At 54.1% G+C, this 24,544-nt stretch overlaps 1 protein-coding gene across 1 annotated transcript in view; it reads right to left on the bottom strand.

The window, feature by feature from the left end:
* The window catches only part of IGF2R (insulin like growth factor 2 receptor), a 109,738-nt gene that overhangs the window by 3,783 nt on the left and 81,411 nt on the right, over positions 1-24,544 (bottom strand). Inside the window, exons 30-45 of the mRNA XM_081251059.1 lie at positions 20,920-21,056; positions 19,597-19,787; positions 18,008-18,134; positions 17,224-17,343; positions 16,716-16,972; positions 16,231-16,449; positions 14,098-14,247; positions 11,863-12,024; positions 10,535-10,742; positions 10,053-10,199; positions 9,082-9,316; positions 8,254-8,390; positions 5,944-6,058; positions 5,070-5,216; positions 4,311-4,498; positions 430-616 (exon numbers count right to left, since the gene is read on the bottom strand). Coding sequence (XP_081107185.1) covers positions 430-616; positions 4,311-4,498; positions 5,070-5,216; positions 5,944-6,058; positions 8,254-8,390; positions 9,082-9,316; positions 10,053-10,199; positions 10,535-10,742; positions 11,863-12,024; positions 14,098-14,247; positions 16,231-16,449; positions 16,716-16,972; positions 17,224-17,343; positions 18,008-18,134; positions 19,597-19,787; positions 20,920-21,056 — 2,727 coding nt within the window. The remainder of the gene's footprint in view (positions 1-429; positions 617-4,310; positions 4,499-5,069; positions 5,217-5,943; positions 6,059-8,253; positions 8,391-9,081; positions 9,317-10,052; positions 10,200-10,534; positions 10,743-11,862; positions 12,025-14,097; positions 14,248-16,230; positions 16,450-16,715; positions 16,973-17,223; positions 17,344-18,007; positions 18,135-19,596; positions 19,788-20,919; positions 21,057-24,544) is intronic.

The following is a 24,544-nucleotide window of genomic DNA, read 5'->3' as shown; positions in this document are numbered from 1 at the left end:
CAAGGCCCAGCTCAGGCGGTGGCCCTGCCTTTGCTGCCCCGCACAGTGAGACGAGATCCACCAGAGGTGGAGGACAACAGCGGACAAACCCCTCTGATGATGAGACTAAGGCAGGAGGACTAGGAAAGGCAATCCTCCAGCACACGACCCTTCATCACTAAGAGAACGAGAAAAGCCAAGCTCTGGGCAACACGCCTCCCCCAGGCCTCTCTGATCCCTCTGCAGGGCCCCGAGAGCACAGAGGCACTTCTGGAACAAAGACTCAGGGACACGCTGACCGCCCTCATCTCCCGGGAACATGGCTCTCTTCTCTGGGAAGAAACAGTGATCACAGCCCAGGAGATAGCTTCTCCCTCAACAACTCACCTTGGGACACAGCCTCAATGCTCCTGGAGTTAAGGGAACACCGTGGGGCAGGACCCCACTTACCCCAGAGGACACACGGCAGAGGTGTACCAGGAGAAGAGGTACTGGCAGTCGGCAGTCTCGTGGCTGAACTCGGGGATCCCGTCCTTCACCAAGGGGTCACAGTGGAAGAAGATGGTGGAGGAGACAGATTTCGTCTTGTCTTTTCCACACTTGGAGGAAGAGGCAAACACCACATCCAGATCGCCATCTGTCAACAAGGCAGGCGCACACACAAGCACAGCACCATTACCACTGGTGTTTCAGTAGTGGGCCAACTTCACCTTTTCATAGCCTGTAAAAAGTTTGCAGAGACTTAAAATCAGACGTAAGGGTCCTTCATCAAATGTCCCAGGTGAGCTCTCACAGACTGCTCAACACACATTATGGGGGCCCTGCCCTAAGTCAGAATGTGGGAAAGACTTGAACCTTGCCCAAAAAGAGGTATGGCCTTTGTCCTCGGCTAGCAATATGGAGGGGGGCGCTGTCTACACGGTATCAGTCCACCTGGAGAGAGGGGTTGACCAACCAATCAACCAACCAGCCAGCCAGCCAGCCAGCCAGTCAACCAACCCACCAGTCAACCAACGAATCAGTTAACCTACCAACCAGCCAGTCAGCCAACCCACCAGTCATCCAATGAATCAGTTAACCAACCCACCAGCCAGTCAACCAACCCACCAGTCAACCAACGAATCAGTTAACCAACCAACCAGGCAGTCAGTCAACCAAGCAATCAGCCAACCAACCAACCAGCCATGTAACCTACCAACCGAGTGATCAATCAGTCAAGCCTACGCAATGAAGCCCCAATAAAACCTCTGGACACTGAGGGATGGGTGGGCTTCCCTGGTCAGTTCCTGAGCTCTTGTGTGTGCACCGTCACGTTTATGCTGGGAACATAACACGTCCTGATTCCACAGGGAGAAGACAACAGAAGCGTCTGGCTCCCTCCCAGACCGCACCCTACACACTTCTCCCACCGGCTGATTTTACTTTGTGTCCTTTCATTGTAATAAACTGTACACACACTTAAACAGCTCTCGGTTCTGAGCATCCATCTAGGGAATTATCAAATCCGAGGCAGAGATGGAGCCCTCTGAACTTGCAGCTGGTGTCAGAAGTGAGAGGAGCTTGTGTGGACTCTGCCTAGTGTGGACAACTTGGTGGCTGGAGACTCAAAACCCTCACGAGCGGCCACCACTGGAGCACCAGGGAGTGCAGTGTGTGCAGCGACACGCTTGGAGGGCAGCCGAGACCCGGCCCCGCGGGCTGGGCTCGGGCATGCCCCGCACGTCCTCACTCATAACTGGCTGAGCCATCACCCGAGTGGGCTGTCGCCCAGGCTGGAACGAGGGCACACACTGGTGAGCCAGCGAGGGGCCGAGGTGGCAGCTCTGGATCTCAGCCGGAGACGGGCTCTGTGGCTTCCCGCTCTTGCCCACTCGGATGCATGCAGACTCGTGAAGGGCGTTAAACTGCCTTCTTCCTGAAATGTGGACGAAGGCTTCAAAGTAAACCTACTTCCTAGCGCTGGTGAATGAAGGCAGTGAAGATGTCTGAAAATGATTTCGTTAACCAAGAATAAATAAACGCGCGCACACAAGTGTGCGTGTACATACGCACACCCTGAAGCTGGGGGGCCGCAGGAGGCCAACTAGACTAGACGCAGGCCTTATGGATGCAAAGGTTCTCACTCTAGTGGCTGGGACCCTGACCTGGGCTGTGGCATGGAGCCTGACCACTGCTGCAGGCACACCTGGAGCAGCGCCCCTGGGTGTGAGAAGGAGGGAGCAGGGAGCTGGGACAGGCAGGAGGAGGAGGATGGGGCGGGCGGAGGCAGTCCAGCGGAAAGGCCTGTGCATGGGCGGCATGGGGCCTGCAGGGGCTCGTGAGTAACCTGATGGCTGGGTCTGGGTGCGTTTGCAGAACCAGCCGCTAACAAAACGGGAGTCTGTCAAAATCTTCCAGGCTGTGTTCAAAAGAGCTTGGACTTTCCTTCTCTGCAGAGCAGTGGCCTTGGAGGTGTTTAAAGCAGCCCTTCAGTCAGTCAACAAACATTTACCAAGCACTACAGGGCCAGGCCCTGAGGACAGCACCTCAAGAGAGGGCCCAACCAGCCACTGCACGACTCCAGTATCTGACCCAGAATCATCGGAAGAGAACAGGGGACCAGTGGGCTGACCCCATGACAGGGAATCATGGAAGCGAGCCAGACTGACCTGGCAGGTCTCTGCCCGGCCCCCAGTAGGCGCTGTCAAGTGCAGTGACCAGCTCGGTACCTGAGGATGTAAACGCCCTCTTCTAGGCTGCACCTACTCAGGGAGCAGCTGCTCCCCCCCTCCTCACCAGGAATCTCTCTCTCAGCAGCCCTTTGAGGTCAAAGTTAGCTGGTTTTGTAAACACATTTAATTGTTTAAAAAGCAAGTTCATTCACCTGGTTCAAAAATCAAATCATAGGGCTTCCCTGGTGGCGCAGTGGTTGAGAATCTGCCTGCTACTGCAGGGGACACAGGTTCGAGCCCTGGTCTGGGAAGATCCCACATGCCGCAGAGCAACTGGGCCCGTGAGCCACAACTACTGAGCCTGTGCATCTGGAGCCTGTGCTCCACAACAAGAGAGGCCGCGATAGTGAGAGGCCCGCGCACCGTGATGAAGAGTGGCCCCCGCTCACCGCAACTAGAGAAAGCCCTCACACAGAAACGAAGACCCAACATAGCCATAAATAAATAAATTAATTAATTAAAAAAAAATCAAATCATGAAATGGTATATAGTGAAAGACTAGCTGTTTAAAACAAAAGCACATGAGGCTGCCTCCTGGAAATATTCTTTCAAGGTCAAGAAGGAATTAGGAAAGAAATAAGTGAGGGCAATTAAGAGGTACAAACTTCCAGGTGCAAAATAAATGAGTCACGGGTATGAAGTGTAGAGTGTGGGGAATATAGTCAATAATCATGTAATATCTTTGTGTGGTGACACATGGTAACCAGACTTTTCGTGGTGATCATTTTGAAATAGCGTTGTAGGTCAACTGTACTTCAAAAACAAACAAACTCACAGAAAAAAAAGATTAGATTTGTGGTTACCAGGGGAGGAGGCTGGGGGGAGAGGGAACTGGATGAAGGTGGTCAAAAGGTACAAACTTCTAATTATAAATTAATAACAGGGATATCATATGCCACATGCTACACATAATTAACCCTGCTGTACGTTATATTTGGAAGTCATTAGGGGCGTGAATCCTAAGAGTTCTCATCACAAGAAAAAAAAATTTTTTTTTCTTTTTCTTTAATTTTGTATCCATATGAGATGACTGACAGGTGTTCACTAAACTTGCTGCGGTCATCATTTCATGATGTATGTAAGTCAGATCATTATGCTGTGCCCCTTAAACTTATACACTGCTGTATGTCAATTATATTTCAATACGACTGGAAGGGAACAAAGGAAAAGCTCCGTCAGCGCAGCGGAAGGCCCTCCCCTCCACACCCACCCGAATACCTGGGTCAGGTCTCTCTTTTCTTCTCATCCTTCTGACAAACACAAAACCTCTTACTTAGCCTTCTACAGTAACATCTGAAGTCTCAAAATAAAGATGTCTTGTGACAAAAACCAAACCAAAGGAAATTCCGGACGTGGCCACGCACGCCCACCTCACCACCTCTGGTTTAGACCACGTTTTGCTTGTTTGTTTAGGAGGTAAATCTTCCCTACGGTGAACCGCTCGGGTCTGACACACGCTGCTCAGTCCGCTATGACAAGCGCGTGTCAAGACACAGGATCGGACCCAGGGCTTTTGTGCTAAAACTGATCTGACGTTTCAACCACAGGGCATTTGTTCATGAAAATATGTTACAGTTCCTCCAAGGAAGTTAAACGTGGCACCTTGATGGAGAGAGTTACCTTGAACGTAGTATTTGGTTTTGTCCGAAGTCCCGACTTTCCTACTGAAGTGCTGGTCGTTGGGCTTCACCTGACAGATGTTGGCCCCGGAGCACGCGGGGTTCGTGGAGCTGGTGATGGAGGACAGCTGGATCTCGTACAGGTACTTGTCCCCATTCGTTCTCATGTCCCCAGAGGCGCTGAATCGCCTAAAGAGACAGAGAAGGTCGGGTGACTCCAACGGTCCTTCAGGAGAGCCCTTGTCACCTGGACCCAAAGCCCAGGGTACGGGGCAGGGCTGCAGGATATCGCCGAGGGCACCACCTGCCGTCTCTCCGTCCGACTGCCCACCCCTCCGCGCTCTGAGCTTGACTGCGCTGTTCTCAGGTGCTGTGCCCCGCACCATGCCCGCTTCCCCCTGCCCAGGCACAGCCCCGGACCCTGAGACCCACCCAGAGACACCGCTGAGCAACTGACTTTTAAATTCACAAACTAGTAAGCCCAGAAGTTCCTCATCAAAACTTGTTTCAGAAGGTTCCAGCTCCAACCCCTGGGCGAGGGAGGAGGGGCGACTTTATTTTTATGCTCAAGAGAACTCGGCATCTTTGGTGTTACACTCAGTAGCTGAGTAGTGCTTGCCCTCTGTTTGAGTGAAATATGACGACTACCTGGAAACAGTAACTAAAACCCACAAACACTTGGGCTTCTTTATGTCTCAGCCCTCGGCCGGGGAGAGATCTGAATACGTGGCAGCGCCCAGAAGGAAAATGCTCCACTGACTTGAAATAAATGTCCCCGAGGCTGAAGCTCCTGCCGTTGGCCGGGTTGGTGATGGTCCCGTTGACCATCTGCACCTCCTGTGGCTTCACTGCGCAGGCTGCGCGCGAGTCCCAGCTGAAGTGGTAGGCACAGCTGTCCACGTCGAACCTGCAGGCGGCACACAGACCACGGTCACGGCCACCCTCCCAAACTAGAGGACGCCGCCGGGCCAGGAGGGCGACTTACGATCAGGAAGATGCCCATCCAGCATATCTGCCACGTGAAAAAGCAGGCAAGCGCTTACATGTATTCTTAAAATTTAGAAACTGTGCAACGTCTAGAAGCTGGAAAGATTTGCTCCTAGATTTTTGAATATTTGCTTTACAAGCACCTCAGACTCTCCACCTGATTGAATCCTTTGACAACGCCTGGGTCTCCCCTTTCCCAAGCCCAGCTTCTGGAAGGAATCAGTCGGTTCACAAACACAGCAGCTCACACGCTCCCTCTGCTGGCCAAACGGTCCCCCCCAGCCCCAGACACAGAGCTGCCCAGAGATTTCCAGGATAATCCAAGAGCAAGCATCCCAGGTGCCACCGTGCCGGCCACGGGTCCCAGACAGGCTGCTTGAACAGCTGGCCTTGGGTGGCACCAATCAATGCCCTTTTGGTTACACTGTGACATTCAAAGCCGGAAGCCGGTGAAATCCTGCTTTTACACCTGTCACAGCCCCCATCCAGGGACCCCTCCCCGTGAGGGGCAACCCCAGCTCCACCAGGCCACGGGTCTCAGCAGCCGGTGCCCCTTGCCGCCCCCAAGGGGAAACCATGGGGGGGAATTCCGATGGGGTCCTGGCACACCCTGTGCACAGCTCCCCTGGGGGACGCCATCCCCTCACCTTGTGAACGAAGGCCGGCCCACTGTCTTCGCACAGGTCAGCTCGATGACAGCGGATGCCGTCTTATTGTCACCACACTGATGGCCTTTTGAATAAGTCACGATGACTCTGTCATCTGAAACACAAACGACTCAACTGATGCTATTTCTAGGGCATCGCAGGAGCCCCAGTATCAGAAGTGAAACCTGTATCACGAACAAACAAACGTCTGTGCCTCTAGAGACTCATTACGCGGGTCATCAGCACCACCAAGCCTGGTGACCGTGCCCAGCCCGTGTCGCTGCCCACACAGCAAGAGGAGAATGGGGTTCAGACCCCAGCCGACCCCCGCTCACTGTCTCCTCACCTGTGTGGCCGGGAGACCCCCGCAGCGTGCGGTCCGGGGCCGAGTGGGGAGTGCCCAGGTGCAGCGGGCGGCCGGGGCCCCCCACCGTGCGCAACTTCTGTGCCATTTTAGGCGCTTCCCCACCCTGAGCCTCCCGGGCAGGACAGGGCAGGCGCCAGACGTCCACCCTCCAGCGTGACACTCCACACACACAACGGCTCTGGTTTCCTCAGGCCCTCTGGCTCCACGTGGAGCTCTTTCTGCTTCTGAAGATGACGTGGTCAAAGAACCAGGGGAAGCCCAGCCTGCAGGGGCCGCGATAAGAAGGCCACGCTTCCAGGGGCACGTCTCACAGGGGCCAGCAACCCCGACCGGCAGCCGAGAGCTGTCCTGGGGGTGCCCGAGGCCAGCCCGGCTCAGTGCACAGACGGTGGCTCTCAGTCCTCCGGCCTGACCCTCACACCCGACCCACGTCCTTCGAGGCAGGGGACGCGGAGGGGACGGCACCCGCTGCCCAGGTGTTCTCCGGGGCGTGGCCAAGGCACGGGGACCCCTCGACAGGAGGTGAGGCCCACTCTCCCGGACCCACCGAGGCTCAAGGCTGCTCTGGGTGAGTTTGTTTTAAATATTGGGCTTTGGTGAAAATTTTTTAAGAAAGGGTTTCACAGCTTTCAAGAAAAATTCTTAAACTTCTGGAACGTGGAACCAACAGGTATAGGTCTTAATGAAGTGCCCCCAGTCCCATACTAGATGGACAACACACTCAACCTTCCACACCTCCAGTTACCCAACCTGTGAAATGGACTCTAACACCTACCTGGGCCACTGAGGACTACGCGTGTACATACACATGAATCACACACATACACACACGTAGAAAGCCTGCTTGCCGGGGACTGTTAATTCCTGGGACAAGAGTCCATCTCTTCACCCCACAAGGTCACACCCCCTAAATGCTCGTGGGGGTCACGGTGACTGGCCTTAGATGGTCGTCCTGTTGGGGCCTAAGGGTAAGACCCCGTCTGGTGTGTCAGGGAACAGGTTTTACTAGCTCATCTTTTCCCGAGGCTTCCACGTTCTAGTTTTTCTCACCTGGCTGCGGGAAACCGAGGGAGAGACGGGTCAAATATCCACACGTGAGGACGAGACAGCAAGGACAGACCCACCCGCAGCCCCTGTGCCCTTCATGGCGGCTACGACCAAGATCTCCAACGGAGGGCGAGCCGTGGGCCAGGAGGTCTGGCCACTCCTGCCGGGGGCGGGGGGAGGGGGTGACCCGCCCCACTTCCAACCTGCAGAGTCGGGGTTTTTCTCAAGGGTGACAGTGGTTCCCCAGAATTCCCCTTCTCCCTGTCAACAGCTGGAGTGGACATAGGCTCCCCGTGTTCTAATCAGGACAGCTCGGGGACCCCCTCCAGCCAAACAGGCCCAGCGAACGTTGTTTCTTCCTCGTCCTCCCAACGCACCTGTTCCTAAACTAAGAAAAAACCCTGCCTTTCCTTTTACATGATGAAAGAATCTTTCAACAACCAACTGCAAGATGAATTTTCTATGAAAACTATTGAGACGAGCTTCATTTTGCGTTTCCGAATGAAAACATTACGAAAATGTACCCTGAATCGTCTTTACCAGGTTCTCATGTCATGGTTCGGCTTCCCCGGGTGAACACCTGCATGTATACACGGAGGCTGGAGCCGGGACTCGGAGGAACCCTGAACGTTCTCCCCTCCTCCTGAGGACACATACCTTCCCAAGGTCGCCCACACTCTAGACACACAGACTAGGGCCTGCCGTCTCGGAGGACACAGAGCAGTACTTATTCTGATGCTCCGGGAGGCGCCAAGTGTCTGAGAAACAGTCACTGAGAATAACACCTGGAGGCTTCAACCAAAGCCTGTGCTGACCCTCTGGTCACAGGAAGACACCTCCACCTTCCCGAATCTGACACGACACCTGTGACCAGGCGACGAGGGCCCAGGCCTTACCTATGACGTCCAGCTTCTGCGTGTGAACAAGCCCCAGGACCTGCACGTCGCCGGAGGGGCTCTTTTTGCAAACGCTGGCTCGTTCAGAGCAGTCCAGGGGCCCTTTGTATATTTTCTGACACAGATTGATGTAGTACCTGTAAAACGACACAGAGAGAGGCAAGGTCAGTGTCTGTCCTGCACACTCGGGGGCAGCTCCTTCCATTCCTTTCAGAAAAGGTAATTGTCCTGATAGCCAAGGATTTCACAGCACCTCTGGACGCAGCACTGAAACAGGTCTCTGGGTAAAGAAAGGCCAAAGAGTGGCTGGATGCTGAAGAAGCGAGTGTGTCAACCAGGCACACGGGGTGAGCCCCGAGACTCGGGTGGTTTAGAGTCAGGACAAGCAGTGGCTCAAACCCCAGCGAGTCGTTCCCTCGCTTACGGCTACTTAGGCCCTCCAGGTCCACGCTCCCCACTGCCGTGTGGACGGAAGGATCCCGGAGCACCTGGGGGAAGGCTCTATGCAGGGAGCAGTCAGCCCAGCTAACCCACCGCGGGCCATCACGGCCTAGGGACTTCGGGCAGCAGAGCTGGGACGGTTCACGCGCCCCGGCACACGCAGCCACGGACGGCTGACCCTCACAAACAGGAACCAAACCGAGACCAGTTCCACCAGGCCCACAGCTGACCAGCGGCGGCTTCTCTGGGTTCTGAAGGTTTCTGTCACCTCTGCTTCCAAACCACCCGCCGTGCGTCAGAGGAATGAGGCCATCCCGCCTTCAGAGTCTGAGCTAAAGCACCAAGCACCCAGCCCGCCAGCACGCGGCCGAGGTGGGGGTTACTCACGAGGTCCCGTCGTGGACAAAGAACCAGGAGCCGGTGAGGGAGGACAGCAGCCGCAGGTCGTAGGTCTTGTGCTTCTGGATGAACTTGCACTCCATCTTCTTCGGGGGGCAGGTGACTTTGGTTTTCCACTCAAACGTCACCTCGCAGCCACGGATTTCACTGAAGACCTGTGGCCGCCCCACGTCGGCATCCTCGTCGCACTTGAAGATAATCGCAGACGTCCGGTGGCTGTTGGCTGGGACAGCACACGGGACCAGTCAGACCCAGCCTGTCCCTCGCTCGTCCTGAGGCTCCTCCCCGCCTCCGCTGCGCTGGCCCTTAGGGACCCTGTCCATCCCTGGCCGCTCCCCACGCAGCCCCGGCCAGGTCTTGTTGTGCTCCATTCATGTATCTCAACCCTAGATAGACCAAGTTCCCTCGGGGCACAGTATCTCCTTCTGCACTTATCAAGCTCACAATAATAGCGCAGTGCCTTGCAGACAGGTATTCAGTGTTTGATTAATGTGTGAATGACAATGAAAAATGAAAACAGTAACAATAAGATACCTATAATTCATTACCTAAAAACGTGTCATCTGACAGACCAGGAGAAAGGTCCTGCCCTAACAAGCCTCCACACAAAAGCTACAGTAGTCCCTGGTAAACTTAATGTTTCTAACTCCTTAATTTGTATCATTTTGCTCCCTGATGACTTACAAATGCTAAACAACTTCTCGTGCATAAGCTGACTACCTCGAACCTGCCCCTCACCTGGCCCCGCCGCGGTGTACGTTCATGGTTACGCAACACACCCCACGGAACAATTAAAGATGACTTTTCTTTATGGAAAAGAGCCCTGGCTAGAAGATTATATGCAACAGAATCACTGCCGTTTACTTGGACGTCCAGAAAGACCTGAGCACGAAGCAGGCCTCCAGCGGGTACAAGGCTACCTCACGGGCCTGGCTGGGACCTGGCGCTCTCCCACTTACAGTGTCTGCAAAAGCCCCACTCGTGGTCTCTGTCGTAGTTTGCGGTGGTCGCACACCAGAGCCTGGCCCTGCCCTCCAGAACACACTCCTCATAGCTCTTCCCGTTGAACACGAACGGGAACACACACGGGTCACCTTCCTCAGTTTCTGGAAAGAGAAGAAGTCTGCGTGACCCTGATTATCAGCACCACGTTGGCTGTGCCTTACCAGGCGCCGTCACCTCAAACAAGGATTCCCCATAGAAATGGTAATGGTCACCCTCCGCCAACATGGGGACTGCCAGGCCTCCCGGCCACAACGTGACAAGCAGTTCGAGGGCCTGAGAGCTCACACCCAGGGCTGTTAGGATGGGTCGTCCCATGGTCCGAGCCAAGGTCCCGGTGCTTGCAGCATCTACAGCATCATTCCTCAGTTCTCTCCTGCTACCAGGTCTAGTTTCATGTTTCCTGGGAACGTAAAATTCACTCCCTGCGAAGATTTACCTGGAGGACAATTATCTCCGTTGGCGTAACTTAAAATGACAGCTTCGTCCTGGTGTCTGTAATCCAGTCTCATCGACGCCAGCCTCCCGAAAGACACCCCCTTGCTCCCGGAGAGCAGACAGACGCTTCCGTCCTTGCAGCCTCCTTGGTCCAGGCCCGCAGCCGCGGTGCACACCCCGACGCTGTAGGTGCGTGAGTCTCGGGTCACCTGGAGAGACATCACCCCGCAGCCGTGAGGGGTCTCCAGGTGCAGGGGGCCGGCGCTGCGGGAAGCAGGCGCGTGTGGGCAAGCGGCGGCTGGGTCCGCGGGCTGTGCCTGGGCGCCTTGGTGCTCACCTCCTCCTCTGGGGCCCTGACCCCCTCCAGAGGGCGACGCCCTGCCCACTCTCTGGGCGCCTTCCGCACCGAGGCCCTGCCCTCCGGTGGCAGCCCTGCTGGCCATGCTCCTGCGGGCCCGTGGGGGGCGGCAGCTGCGAGACCCCAGGCGGCTCGCCCCCCTTCCCGAAGCCCGCGTCTCCTGCCTGTAACCTGGGAGTGCCGAGGACTCAGAGCTGAGCGCAGAGTGGCCGCAGCCTGACCGAAGGGGCCTCCCTTGCCGCCCAGCCTCTGCAGGCCGCACCTGCTGCGCACCCATCAGGAGGGCCTGCACCCAGGCACGGTCTCTGTTACAGCAGCCAGGCCGCTGGCACCTGGGCACACAACTCGGAGCTCACTGCTCACCAGCTGCGATCCCCTGGGAGGCAGGGGATCTCGCGGGCTCGGTCCACGGCCGTACGACTCAGCAACACCTATGTCACACGGACGTAGGCCACGGCCCCAGCCACGTAACGAACAGTCCACAGTGCTCAGGCCGGGGCCGGACCAGCCCCCTACACACCCAAACGTGTTCGAGTTGGGGGGCCCACAGCTCCCTCCCCCCGGCACCTCTGTGGTCACGCCGGAGACGGAGGGGGGTCCACGTGGCCTCTGCCGGCCCCGCCCCTTACGGGCACGTGGTCACACACGTGTCCACGTGCGGTCACACACGAGCAGCCACCTGCTCTCCATCTGCGACATGAAGAGCCCCCCTGCCCCCTCACTGGGCCGCGGAACCCTCCAAAACAAAGAATCGCTCCGACCGCGAGGCTCGTCTCAGGTGTGAGCCGCGACTGGCTTGCACACCGTCCGAGCCCCGCCCGGGACGGAGTAAGGCCGCCCCCGGCCACGCACTGCCTCGCGGCCACACGTCCTCCAATGATCGCACGTGCCACGCTGCGAGATGCAAGCGAGCATCAGAAAGAACCCAGGCGGTGGCCCCGCGATGGCGGGCGCCGGGGGAGCAGCGCTACCTTGAAGGTGCTCTTGGAGAGGCTGGACAGGTTGAAGCTGTAGTGCAGCTGCTCGTCCGTCAGGGAGCAGCCCTCTGCCTTCACCTCGTCAGGACACACCAGCGGGGTCTCCCACTCGAACACAAAGTCGCAGTCGCTGGTCCTCAGCAGCTTCGGAGTCCCCTGTTTTAAGGAAGGGCTCGGGCTTGAACCCACGCAAGTAAACAAGCACAGCGTCCTCCCTGTTCCCCCGCAAGTGCCAGAGACACCTGACCGGGGGCTGTGGGCTCCTGCACCGCCTCCAGACCGCCAGCGGCACGGGGCGACCCACGGTGGGCCCTCTCCAAGAGGAGGGAGCCATCGTCGTTGCCAGAGGCAAGGAAGCAGCGCTGCCCTCCAAGCACTGCGAGGCAGGCCTGCCCATGCCCCAGCTCCTCGCTGCCCCGAGGCCGTGGCCCTGCACCTAGAGAGGGACAGCATCTCAATGCTCCACGCTCCCAGCTCAAAGGCAGAAAGGGAGGGATCTTTAAACGTCATGACAGAGAAGTGTGTGAAACCAAGACCCTCCCACTGCAAAGGACGGACGCAGGTGATTCTGTATGCATCTCTGATCCACCATCTCCGGAAACTGAGGATGTTTACAGTCAGGTAGAGAAGTGACCGGGCAAGACATTCCACAGGCCAAGTATCGTAGATAAATATAAATCAAGGTGCTTTCTCCCTCCCTCATTCAGCAACAGCCACAAAAACAGATGAGGAATTTCATTTTTAGCTGTAGCTAAGAATCTGTTTTTCTATAAATGTAAGTGAATAAAATATCTCCACTAAAGATAAAAAACACAGGGAAACAAAATCTCCTCGAAAATCTTTCCAAACTTGACTGCACATGCAGCGTCAGATACCGTTTCTAAAACCCCAAATTACTGATCACCCTTAGCGCACCGCTGCTCCGAGACCAGCGCAAGTCCAGGGGTGCCTGCGGACGTGCTTCCCTCGCCTTGATCACTCAGGATTATCCTCACACCCAACAGTCTCTGAACAGGGAAAGGTCTGGGAGCTTTGGGGCTCTATATGCAGAGGCCCCAGAAAGCAATGGTTTGTTTCTCCCCCTTCTCTCAATGACTGTTCTGTCTGTCCCTCCTTGGCAGGCTGCTGCCAGGCCACTGTCCAGTCACCCATCTGAGGCAGCCACAGCCCCCTCTCCCTCACAAACCTGCTATAGGCCAGGGAATCAGAATGCCATCTTACTGAGATTTCATGTTACAGAACCACGACCTTTACTTGCACTCCTTCAGCCACAAGAGCCTTAGAATTCATCACCTTCAGGGTTTTCAGAGGCAGTTCAGGATATGCGTTTATCTTCACACACACACACACACACACACGGTCCTGTAATCAAGTACATTAACACTTCTACATATTCACACTAGTTGTGACAAATACAGACCATAAGTAGCCCCAGTCCACTCACGTCAAAGGATTTTAAGTTTTTGGAGTTTTAGAGATTTCAGAAGCACAGGTAAGGGGCTGAAAGCCAGGCTGCCTGGAGCAAAGAGCTCTCCACTGGAGCAGTGGGTGGACACCCAGCTGCCCCTGCAGAGTCATGTGACATCAAGTGGCCCTTCGGAGTCAGTGCAAAACAGGGGCCACAATCTACCAATTTATCTCCCATTCTCAGAGGGAGGTCGGGAGAAAACTAACGCAAAACTCTTTATAAGATAGCACCTTTTTTTTTTAATGGAAACCAGTTCTGTTTTTTAAATGCATGTAAAACAAAAATCAATAGCCTCCTTAAAAGTAGATTGTACAAATTTGTTGTAGCTATTTTGATTCCAGAGGTCTTCTTTCGTTTGCTAACTTCCAAAATTTGGATTCTGTCCTGAGTGATTACAGCTGCCAAAACACCTGACTTCCGAATAAGATCACTAATGTTATCATTTCTAAAAAGAAAACCAAAGTTGACACTTTTGTATGTTGGTAGGCAAAGGTGAAGGCCACTTCTATGCTCAAGTGTTTCACATTTTTAAATTACAACAGGCCTCTGTGAGCAAAATCTGCCCTGGCAACTCAGGGTGGGCTTACTTATTGTTAAATTAATGGCTTTAAGTTATTCTATGCACCACTGGCATACCACATGACGCAAGGCAGGCGTTGTGAATACAGGCATCCTTGGTCCGAAACAGGCTTTATGGGTTTCCAGCTCTGGTTCGTCGACCCACACCTTGGCTCCTACCTTGTAAACAGGCGCTCACTTACCATGCTCACACCCCTCTTACAATGAAAGGCGATCAGCGAGGTGTAGTTGAAATGCTTGTTCACCAGGCACGGAGTACTACTTTCAAAGTTCAAGTAAACCTCGTTAGCCATCGGATTGAGTATCGGAGGTCCTGTGACTCGGCCAATATCCTAAACGAAGAAAGAAGCAATGTTTCAGAAAAGTAATTTTTTACTCAAGTTAGTGGAGTAACGGCTAGCAGAGAACTGCAAAAATTACATGCCATCTGTTTCAAAGACGAGTAGCACCTAAAGACGCTGGGTTAACAGCAGCTTCACCTGACAAGTCCTGACAATGAGGCGCCACAAAGAAACCTAGTTTGCCAGTGGTTAGCAGTTTCAGTCCTACATTAATAACAATGGTTCTACTTCTACTCAGGGTCAATTTCTGACGATTCCAGGCAACAGGCATTTCTCTCCCCAGTTACACCAGGGCGGCTGCACGGTCTCTGGCTCTGGCTGGTGAGAAGCAGGAGCCCACGTGGCTGCCCCGACAATGCCCCGTCTCCTGCCCAGCACTGCGCTGGGACAGCTGCTTCCTCGGTGGTGCCCACAGCGTGGCCTCAGAGGGCACTGAGCACACGCGTACTCACTCCCCGCCATCTTCCGCAGCTTCGCACAGCCCCTGGCACACACTGGCTGCTCAGCAAGTGTTTTCGAGCAAATAAACATGCAAGTGAAAGGAAAGTGACCGGCCAGGAACGGTGTGTACGTACATGTGTGTGATGAGTATGCGTGTGTGTGAGATGAGTGTGTTATGAGTGCATGTGATGAGTGTGATTGTGTGTGATGAGTGTGCGAGATGAGTTTGTGATGAGTGTGAGATGAGGGTGTGATGAATGCATGTGACGAGTGAGATGTGTGATGAGCGCATGTGATGAGTGCGTGTGTGATGAGTGTGCGTGGATGAGTATGTGGTGTGAGATGCATGTGTGATGAGTGTGCGTGTGAGATGAGTTTGTGATGAGTGATGAGTGTCTGATGTGTGACAAGTGTGATGAGTGTGTGATGAATGCATGCGACGAGTGTGAGATGTGTGTGATGAGTGTGCATGATGTGCGCGTGTGATGTGTGTGTGAGATGACTGAGATGAGTGTGACTGTGTGTGACGAGCGTGCGTGTGATGATCATGTGAGTGTGATGAGTGTGGGTGACGAGTGTGTGTGATGAGTGCGTGTGATGAGTGTGTGTATGTGAATGAAGCCACAATGTGCTTTGTTCACCACTGTGGGGCATGTTAGGTCCACAATGACACAACACCCTCTCTAATTAGTTCTCTAATTAGAGAACTTCCTGCATTTTTTTAAATCTGAGAAAGGTAGCCAGATGGGAAAAGCAGACTGGATCTGTCAGCAAGTGGTTCACACCAAGGCTCCCCCCTGCACCACTAGAAAGGCTGACACCACAGCACTTCCTGCCAACATCTGGTTGCTCCAGGCCCTGCACCTGTCACGTAGCTACGCCTCTGTCAAGTTCACATCATGGCCAACTTCCCCAGCCCTCCCAACGTCTCTCCCCACCAACGCCACAGACAACATCCATTTTTTAAAAGGACGTCCAGATACCTTATGACAGGGCTCACTGTGTAAAGAATGCAGACAAACACACCACTTTTGAGATGCATTTCAAATAAAACATACTAAGAATCTGACAAAACATGACTATAACTCATGGAGACAATGTTTAGAGTTCCAAATCTATACTGGAAGGCAGAATACTTAGTTATTAGCAAACCAGCTTATACCCTTAATTACAACTCATTTACCAAAGAACCTGCCTGCACTTCACAAGCGTTTCAATGACACAAGACCCGCGTGTCAGCCAAGAAACCAAGTTCCATCGACGTCCTTGAGCCTCCTGACTTGATACAAAACAGTGTGTCTACACGTGTGTGTCCACGTTTTCTCCCATAACTGCTGACAACCCTCATCCGCCGGCAGCTCGACGCACAATTCCTTACAGCCCGCCTCCCCTGGTGGACTCAGACTCACGTAGTCCTGGCTCATTTCCCCATTCTTTCTGCCTGAAAACTCTCCAGTGAAAGCCAGAAACACGGCACGAAGGAGATTGTTAAAAATCTTGCAGGATGGTCTCCGCCCTTGGTTCCCTACTCACTACAGGGGCGCCGTCGATGGGAACTTTGCACACAGCGGCGCCGGCGGGACAAGGCACCCCGTGCATGGGGTTCAGCGGCTGGCAGATGTTGATGTAGAAGTCAGGGCTGGTGTCAGAGGCGTCGTCCTCGCTCTCATCGTACGCTTCGTACCCCCCGGTGCGGTGGATGAGGGGGGACAAGTCGATGATGGAGCTGCCGTTCCTCACAGAACATTCCGTCTGTCAAGCAGGAAACATGCCTCGTTGGTGTCTGCAATACGTGTCCTGACCACCAAGTCACTCACGACAATATAAGCTGAACCAAAAAAGCACGAAGGGTGGACCAGTGTCCCCAAATGCTTGGTTACCTAACATCGGGCACTTTGAACCAGGTACGACTGGGGCCCCAGGAGTGGATGAGACAGGCTGGGGGCCCGAGGGAGTCGCAGGAGAAGTGGAGCAGGGCCCCTGGGTGGGCCGTGCCACACGTGCCCAGCCCGACTCACCACCTGCTCGCAGGCCAGGGGCGTGTGCCAGTATAAGAAGAGCGTGCACGTCTGCTTGTCCAGGGAGATGAGCACGGGCCTGTTAGTGGGCCCGGCCTCGGGCCTGCACACGAAGCTGATCACGCTCTTGTAGCTCAGGCCGGTCTTGGAAGGACAGGGGGAGCCGTCCTCGTACACCAGCTGCAAGACCTGGTCCACGTACTTCAGCCTCTTGCTCGCCTTGCCCACGCTGATCCTGGTCTGTCCGAAGCAGGCCCCTGTCCCAAACGCAGAAGGGAGAGTGGAAAACACACAATTATGGATTCAAACCACTTGCTTTCCGATGAGAATCTTCTGCAGAACCAGACTTTGAGACTCACAGCTAACCCTCTGGAGGGTCCCGTGTGGTTTTAGCTGGTAGACCCCTACCAGCCCACTGCTGCCCACGAAGGAAGGCATCTGACCTCTTCGCCAGAGGGACGCAGAGGCCGAGGCTGACCTCGGGGCCGGGAGGGCAGGCCGCACTCACCTACGCCAGGGGCACAGTTCTCGTTGTCCCCGCACACGCTGAGGTAGACCAGCCCCTTCTCACTGTAGGCGGCAGTGTACCCGGCCCTGCCGCTTAGAGAGCTCAGGTCAAACAGGTGTCCTGCTCGGGGGAAGGGATGGGGACACGGTGACCCATCACCGGCGCTCACACACAGCTCCCGCCAGCCGTCAGGCCTCCTGATCCCTCGTCACGTGCCACTGCCCCCCTTCACTGACGTAGCCCCCAAAACCTTCCTGACAGCTAGAAAGTACCCAGGAGACAGCGGCTCAGGGCGTCCTGCGCCTGGGCCACAGCGTCCACGGCGATTCCAGTGGGGTTGGGAGGGCCTGCCGGCCTCCCTCCCGCTGCCAGTCACCCACCCCCGAACCTTTCCGGGCCCAGAGCTGAGATCCTGTGGTTTCCTCGTTGCCCCACGTCAACTCTGAAAGGAACAGGAGGCTGACTCCAGCTCCGCCAGCCTAGAGCTTGTGACCAGCACCCCAGAAACAGGAGTTACGGGGAGCACGGCTTTCAGGGAGGTGCTCAGTCTCTTCTCCACTGAAGAACCACAAGTCAACAGGACCGGGCAGATCCAGCAGAAAAGGCCAGACGCGCACCCACAGGACAGGATGCTGCTGCCCGGGGTGCCTACCCCCCAGCCTCACACTGGGTCTCTCACCGCTTGCGCGCGCGCACACATGTGTGTGCACGTGCATGTGTGCCTGTGTGTGCACGTGTGCGTGTGTTGAGGGTGTGGGGATGGGTGGCCGGCAGGGTCCCTCACCCGTGGAGGGGTTGGTGACCTGGCAGTCGTCATGCACGTTGCTCTTCACAGGGCAGGCAGCGGCCGTAGGCCAGGAGAAGGTGTACTCGCAGTCCTCCACGGCGCTGAGGAACATGGGCCTGGAGTTCTAGAAACAAGCGAAGGGCACACAGCTGCTGCCAGGGTGCGCGCCTGACGCAGGGAACAGCGCCCACGGGTGCCAAGCAGGAGCTCCCCGGTGATGCACCACAAGCCCGTGACACACCCGTCTCGGTGTCTTCACGGGACGAGGGCAGACTCGGGAGAAGCAAAGGGTCAGGGTTTGCTCCTGAGATACCCCTGAGGGCTTGACACACACAGGGGGAGCCAGGGCCGGAAATCCACTCGGGGGACAGGGACGTTTTCCTACAGCTGAGGCTTTTAAGGTGGGGTCGGGGACAGGGTGGCGAAGGACGCTCAAAGGGCTACTGTGAGGCGCGAATGAGGAAATAAATGACAATGTCCTGAAAAACGGAACCGACATCCGTGACGATGGACAAACAGGAAGACCCTCAGGGAGAGCTAGTCATGACCTAACCCATCCCTCCACCACCTGGGCTAAGGCTCCCTGCCTCTCAGACGTGTCTCGTCCACACGGCGAGGGTAAAAGGGTAAGATTCGTGCAGCAGCGCCCTCCTTCCCAGACAAACCAGCCCCCGGCACCCGCGTGCAGAGCCCTCCACAGACCAAGCAGCTCTGCCGTGAGCCTCTCTCCTCAGATACACAGCTGAGCGAGTCTATGGGGGCCCAGGAGTCCCGACCCCAGCAGCGCAGGGGTCCAGGCTCAGCCTCTGCACAGCCTCCTGAGGGGGAAACCTCAGCTGCCACCCCGTCAAGGGGGCGGACCTCAGGCCCCCTCGCCACGGCCAGCCGCACGCAGCTGGACGGTGGTCCTCTGTCCTGACACCGAGGATGGGGTGCCCTGGGCCAGCCTGACCTCACTCCCGAATTTCACCAGACAGCACACAGGCTGCACCTTAATCTCCGCGGCAGAGATGCTCCCGCGGTGAAAAAACAGTCCAGAGAAACCATTGATTCAGCCCCCACCTGCTGCACTACACGTACCAACCCGTCAGGGCAGGAATCATGCAGAGATGAGACGAGACCCCAGTTACCAGGCACCAACCGCATGCCAGAAACGGTGCCCGGCGCTTCCCGCCTCCTCTCTCTAACCTCGTGGTGATTAGGCTGAGCTCGTTGGTAACAGATGCCCCGTTTAGGGAGGCTAAGTGACCGAGGTACACGGCCAGGAAGTGCAAGAGCGACCTTGGAACCGGGTCTGCCCGACCTTCTGCTTTACCCAAGTGCCTCCGTGAAGACCAGGGCAGGTTACCAAATATCAGTTCCCTCTCCGGCCTTCAGGGATCTGTCAAACTCCAAAGAGAACCACCGAATTCTGGAGCAAGAACTGCCAGGGTGGACACCCCGGGGCCACGGGCCCGAGGCCGCACCGCGCATGCCCTTTGTTAGGCTGGGTCACCCCGAGCTCTTCAGCTCACATCCCAGGAAGCGAGACATCAGTCTCGCTGGCCCTGGACTCGCACTGGGGCCGAGACAGCTGTGTCACTTACGACTTGGTTCTCGCTGCACGAGAAGCGGATGGTGGTTGACTTCTTCCGGATCCGGTCCGGACACAGGTCACCATCGACGTACCTCAGCAGAGTCATGCCCTCGCTGCCCTGAGGGCCATCCCTCACTCTGCCCAGGTTCACGGGCTTGGAGCCACCCAGCAGACACACGGCCGCCTCCGGAGGGCATGGCTCTGCAGCACAAGCAGAGACAATTAGGAGTGACCATCAGCCCCTGGCCAGTCTAGGACTTAACAAGGGACATAATGTCCGGCACGCGACAGAGTTGATTCTAACAATCACTGCAAAAATATCAGCGATTTCTTTCACTAAGTCAGATGCCAGTGACACCATGAGTTCTCACTCCGTGAGACGCTGTTTGACCACAGATGGGTTGGGGGTGAGCATGGGGTGTGGGGAGAATTCAAGGCAGAACAGCCTCATTTATTTCTGATCCCCAAACAAGATGAAGCTGAAACACCCAGATTACGCCCGTGGGACATTTTAAATGGCCTATATTCACGTGCTATCTTACTTTAAGAAGTCACCAAGAACTGTGCCAATTTCCCAGTCCCCGGAATGTCCGAGTCATCTGCCCTGGGTAAAGAACGAGTCCCACTTCCTGGATTAGTAAGAGCCTCGGTGTCACCAATCTAGCCCGCATACAAGGCAAGGGCAAGTGGGCCATGGCCTCAAACCACGCAGAGGAGAAAACTAACTTTCTGGGTTTAACAACAACAACAAAAAAAAGACAGGAACAGCACCCGCTCTGAGTTGAGCCAGACGAGAGGCTGCCTCGGTGAGGCTGCGTAAAACTCTAAGAAAACGGGACAAGTCTCGTCCCCAGGATCCCAGGGGGCCATGGATGGCACCAAGGTCTCCATGGGTTGCTGCTCCCAGCTGCACGGGCACAACTGAGTTCTAGCCTCATCACTGGCACCAAGGGTCTGGGTGCATCTTAACGAGACCCCACCCACTCTGCACTCAATGAATACAGAGGGCACATACCCAGAGCTCCATTTCCCACCCTCCTATCTCCTGCCCTGGCTAAGAATTACCTGCCACGGTGATTGTTTCTACCTACCCTCCAGCTCCCCACGTTCAAACAATGGTTATAATGCTCCCAACAGAGCCTTCAGCACTGATTTACCCTGGACCACGCCAGGGATGGGTCATCAAGACCCTCAGATAATTCCTCCTGCTGCTTCTTGGCAAAACCACTCATGTGTCAGAGAGCAATGCGCCATCGAAGAATCCGTTCTTACTTCCTCTTCACCCATAAATTCACTACAAGCCATGAGCACCTCCGCCAGAGACCTCACTCACCCGAGCCGGCCTGCGGAGCCAGCGACTTGCACACGTTGATGAGGTAGTGCTCAGTGGCTCCCGTCCTCGTGACGGCTTCCCAGTTGTCACTGTACCTCGACAGGGATGAGAGATCGAAGGTGTTCCCAGCCCCGTCTCTGAAGGAAAGAAAGCACCACGGTGAGGTTCGGCTGGATTCTAACAGAGTCTAGTGCTCCGTCTGCAAAGGATCAGTATAAAGGCAGAGTCTACTCCTGACACCCTGGGAATCAGACCCTACCAGGGACAGAACTCGACACTGGACTCCCCCAAATCCAGGCGGAATCAGCAACAACACAGCTTGAGTTCAGGAAATGTCAAGCCTTAGCTCAACAAAATTATGTATTAACCAAAAAAAGCCAAGAGTAAGCGCCTGTCCTGCTCAGGCCAGTGAGAAGACAAGGGTACACAGACAGCTAAGACACGCAGCGCCCAGGGCAGCCCGGGCAGGCCACCAGCTGTCCAAGCTGGAGGACACCAGCAGTCACTGAAATAAAACAGGCTGATGTTGACCTGCTCAAGTAAAGGTTTACTTACTACATGAACCCCAAGTAGGGACAGACACTGAGAGCCAGCCCTACGCCAGGTGCAGAGTTAATGGTAAGAAAGACAAACACTCCCTCTGCAGGGCGCCAGATCCAGGTGGAGACAGAGGACAGCCACAGATGCCACTTCACCAGGCGGTATCCTCAGCACATCAGAGGGGACTGAGAATCACCCATTCATTTAAAAACTACATGCCAACTGGGGCTATTATGTTGAAGGAAAGAGATAAAAATCGCCCATTTTATGAAGTCTGCAGAAGTCACAAGGTAATATTATAAAACGTACAGTATGTCAGATGGCAATTAGAGCAAAGAGGGAAAAAAAGGCAGGGAAGTGGGTATGACGTTTGGGAGGGGAAAGAGGAGGTGAGATTTTAGACAATGGCCAGAGAAGGCCTTCCTGAGGAGGCCACCTCTGAATCAACTCAGAAAGACGCGGAAGAGCCAGCCACGCGGGGACCCGGCGAAGCGTAGCACAGGCAGAGGCAGCAGTGGGAGCAAAGGGCCTGCGGTGCAGGGAGCCTGGCGCGCTCGCGGGAGAGCAAGGAGCCCCATGTGGCTGGAGCAGACCTGACGTGAGGAGTGACACAGCAGGGGCCGAGGGCGGCATCACGTGGAGCGCTCCAGCCAGGAGAGACGGGGGCTTCATCGCATGGAGGGGTCACAGCAACAGCCTGGCCGACGTGCAGTCTCACGGGGCCACTGTAATCACTGTGCGGGACTAGCCCAGCGTGGGTCAGGGGACCCGAGGGGCCACTGCAGTGATGCAGGGGCGAGATGAAGACGGCCTGAACCAGGGCAGGGAGGTGCTTCCGGAAGAGAGAACTCTAGGTATTTTGGAAGTTGATGGACCATAAATGGGATGAGAGCGAAAGGATGGAGCTGGCATTGATACCGGCCTATGTGGGAGACACAGGTATTTATTTGCAAAAGCAGGTCCTCAAGAACTTCATATAATGGACCATCTGATAGAGACTTATTGTAAATGGTTAAAGACCTAAAAGAAGAAACTTGAAAGTATAATAAAAGAAGGGGGGTAGAATGGAGGGAAGAAATGATGAATTAGAGTACCAACAGGGACTTCCCTGGTGGTCCAGTGGTTAAGAATCCACGTTCCAATGCAGGGGACGTGGGTTCGATCCCTGGTTGGGGAACTAAGATCCCACATGTCCTGTGGGGCAACTAAGCCTGCGCGCCGCAACTACTGAGCCCGAGCACCACAACTGGAGAGAAGCCCGCATGCCGCAACGAAGATCCCGCGTGCTGCAGCTAAGACCCGACACAGCCAAAATAAATTAAATTTTTTTTTTAATTAAAAAAAATAATAAACTGTTTCTAAAATAAGTTTTAAAACAGAAAGAGTACCAAACAGAACTCCTAGCATGAAAAGGACAGTCATGAAAATTAAAAAGGGAACAGTCAAAACAGCAAATTAAATCAGCTGATAAGAGAATCACTAAGTTGGAAATAGGTCTAAGGAAACAGAATACAGTCCAGAAACAGATAAATAAGATATTAAAAGACATGGTGAGGGCTTCCCTGGTGGCACAGTGGTTAAGAATCCGCCTGCCAATGAAGGGGACAGGGGTTCGAGCCCTGGTCCAGGAAGATCCCACATGCCACGGAGCAACTCAGCCCATGCACCACAACTACTGAGTCCACATGCCTAGAGCCCATGCTCCGCAACAAGAGAAGCCACTGCAATGAGAAGCCCATGCACCGCAACGAAGAGTAGCCCCCGCTCGCCACAACTAGAGAAAGCTCGCGTGCAGCAACAAAGACACAACACAGCCAAAAATAAATAAATGAAAAAAATAGTTTTTAATTAAAAAAAATAATAAATAAAAGACAAGGTGGATAGAATAGGAAAGCCTAAGATATGATTAATACAAGTCCCAGAAGAAAAGAGACGGAATAGGTTAGAGGCAACCTTCAAATATACAATCACTGCAAATATTCCTAAGTGAATAACAGACATTCATCTTTAGCTTAGAAGGCATCAACTTCCAAGCAACATAAATAACAAAGCCATACCTAACAAATCAGACTGAGACTGCAGAACAAACCAAGAGAAAATATACAGAAAAGGTAGGTTATCTACAAAGGAATGAAAACAGGACGGACGGGGGCAGATTCTGTAACAGCAATACTAAGCACCGGAAGATGGTAGATTACCTTCAAAGTGCTGACACACACACAAAAAGTATTCACCTGGAATTCTGTACCAAGCTAGTGACCATAAAACTAAGCCTTTTCAAGTAAAGACCAATATTTAACTCGACAGAGTCTCTGTTCGAACCACCAAGCAGTGTGACTCACAGTGCGATGTGTACCCAGGACCAGTCAGCAACCGTGGAAGGAGCCAGCGCCACAGGATGAACCAGTAATGGACACTGGTTCCTTCGCTGTCCCTAGTGCAAGGTGACACAGCTCTTCACCCCATCAGAGACCAGAAGCAAACAGTTTGCAAACCAGCACTATGCATAGCATTATACTAAACAGAGTACTTAAAGAAAGAGAATTAAGTCAAAAGCAAGGGGTAAAATGCAAAGAGGAAGAGTAAGCCAAAGAAGTAGAGACATTTCTTTTCCTCTTCAAAAGAAGAACTTTATATAGTCAAGCAACCAATGAATATTTCTTAAAATCACAATAATGACTTATTCAAGAGGTAAGAAAACAAGTCAGAACAAAAGCACTCGACCACAATACCATGGAGGTGGGGAGAGAGTGTTGGTGCCACAACATTCTACGTTATTTTATTGTTGGAGAGATGGGTATAGTTACTAACTTTAGCCTTCCATTAAATCAAAAATACATGTTTAAGGCAATCATTAAAAGAAAATGAATTATAATTCAGGGAATGCATGATGAGATTTTTTAAAAAGAAACAAAAAATTATAATTAGTATCCTCAGAGATGATTAGAAGGACTTATTTGAAATTCAAAATAAATATCTCCAAAGGATAGCTGATTTTCTAAAGTTCAGAAAATATTCCAGAATGGAGTAAAAACACGAAAACAGAATATGAGCAATTAACTTTTCCACCAAACATACACAATTC

The sequence above is a fragment of the Mesoplodon bidens genome (genome assembly GCF_964165515.1).
Source record: "Mesoplodon bidens genome assembly, chromosome: 12".
Taxonomy (NCBI): domain Eukaryota; kingdom Metazoa; phylum Chordata; class Mammalia; order Artiodactyla; family Ziphiidae; genus Mesoplodon; species Mesoplodon bidens.
The sequence above is the reverse complement of the archived record's forward strand: the minus strand, read 5'-3'. Positions and strand labels throughout refer to the sequence as shown.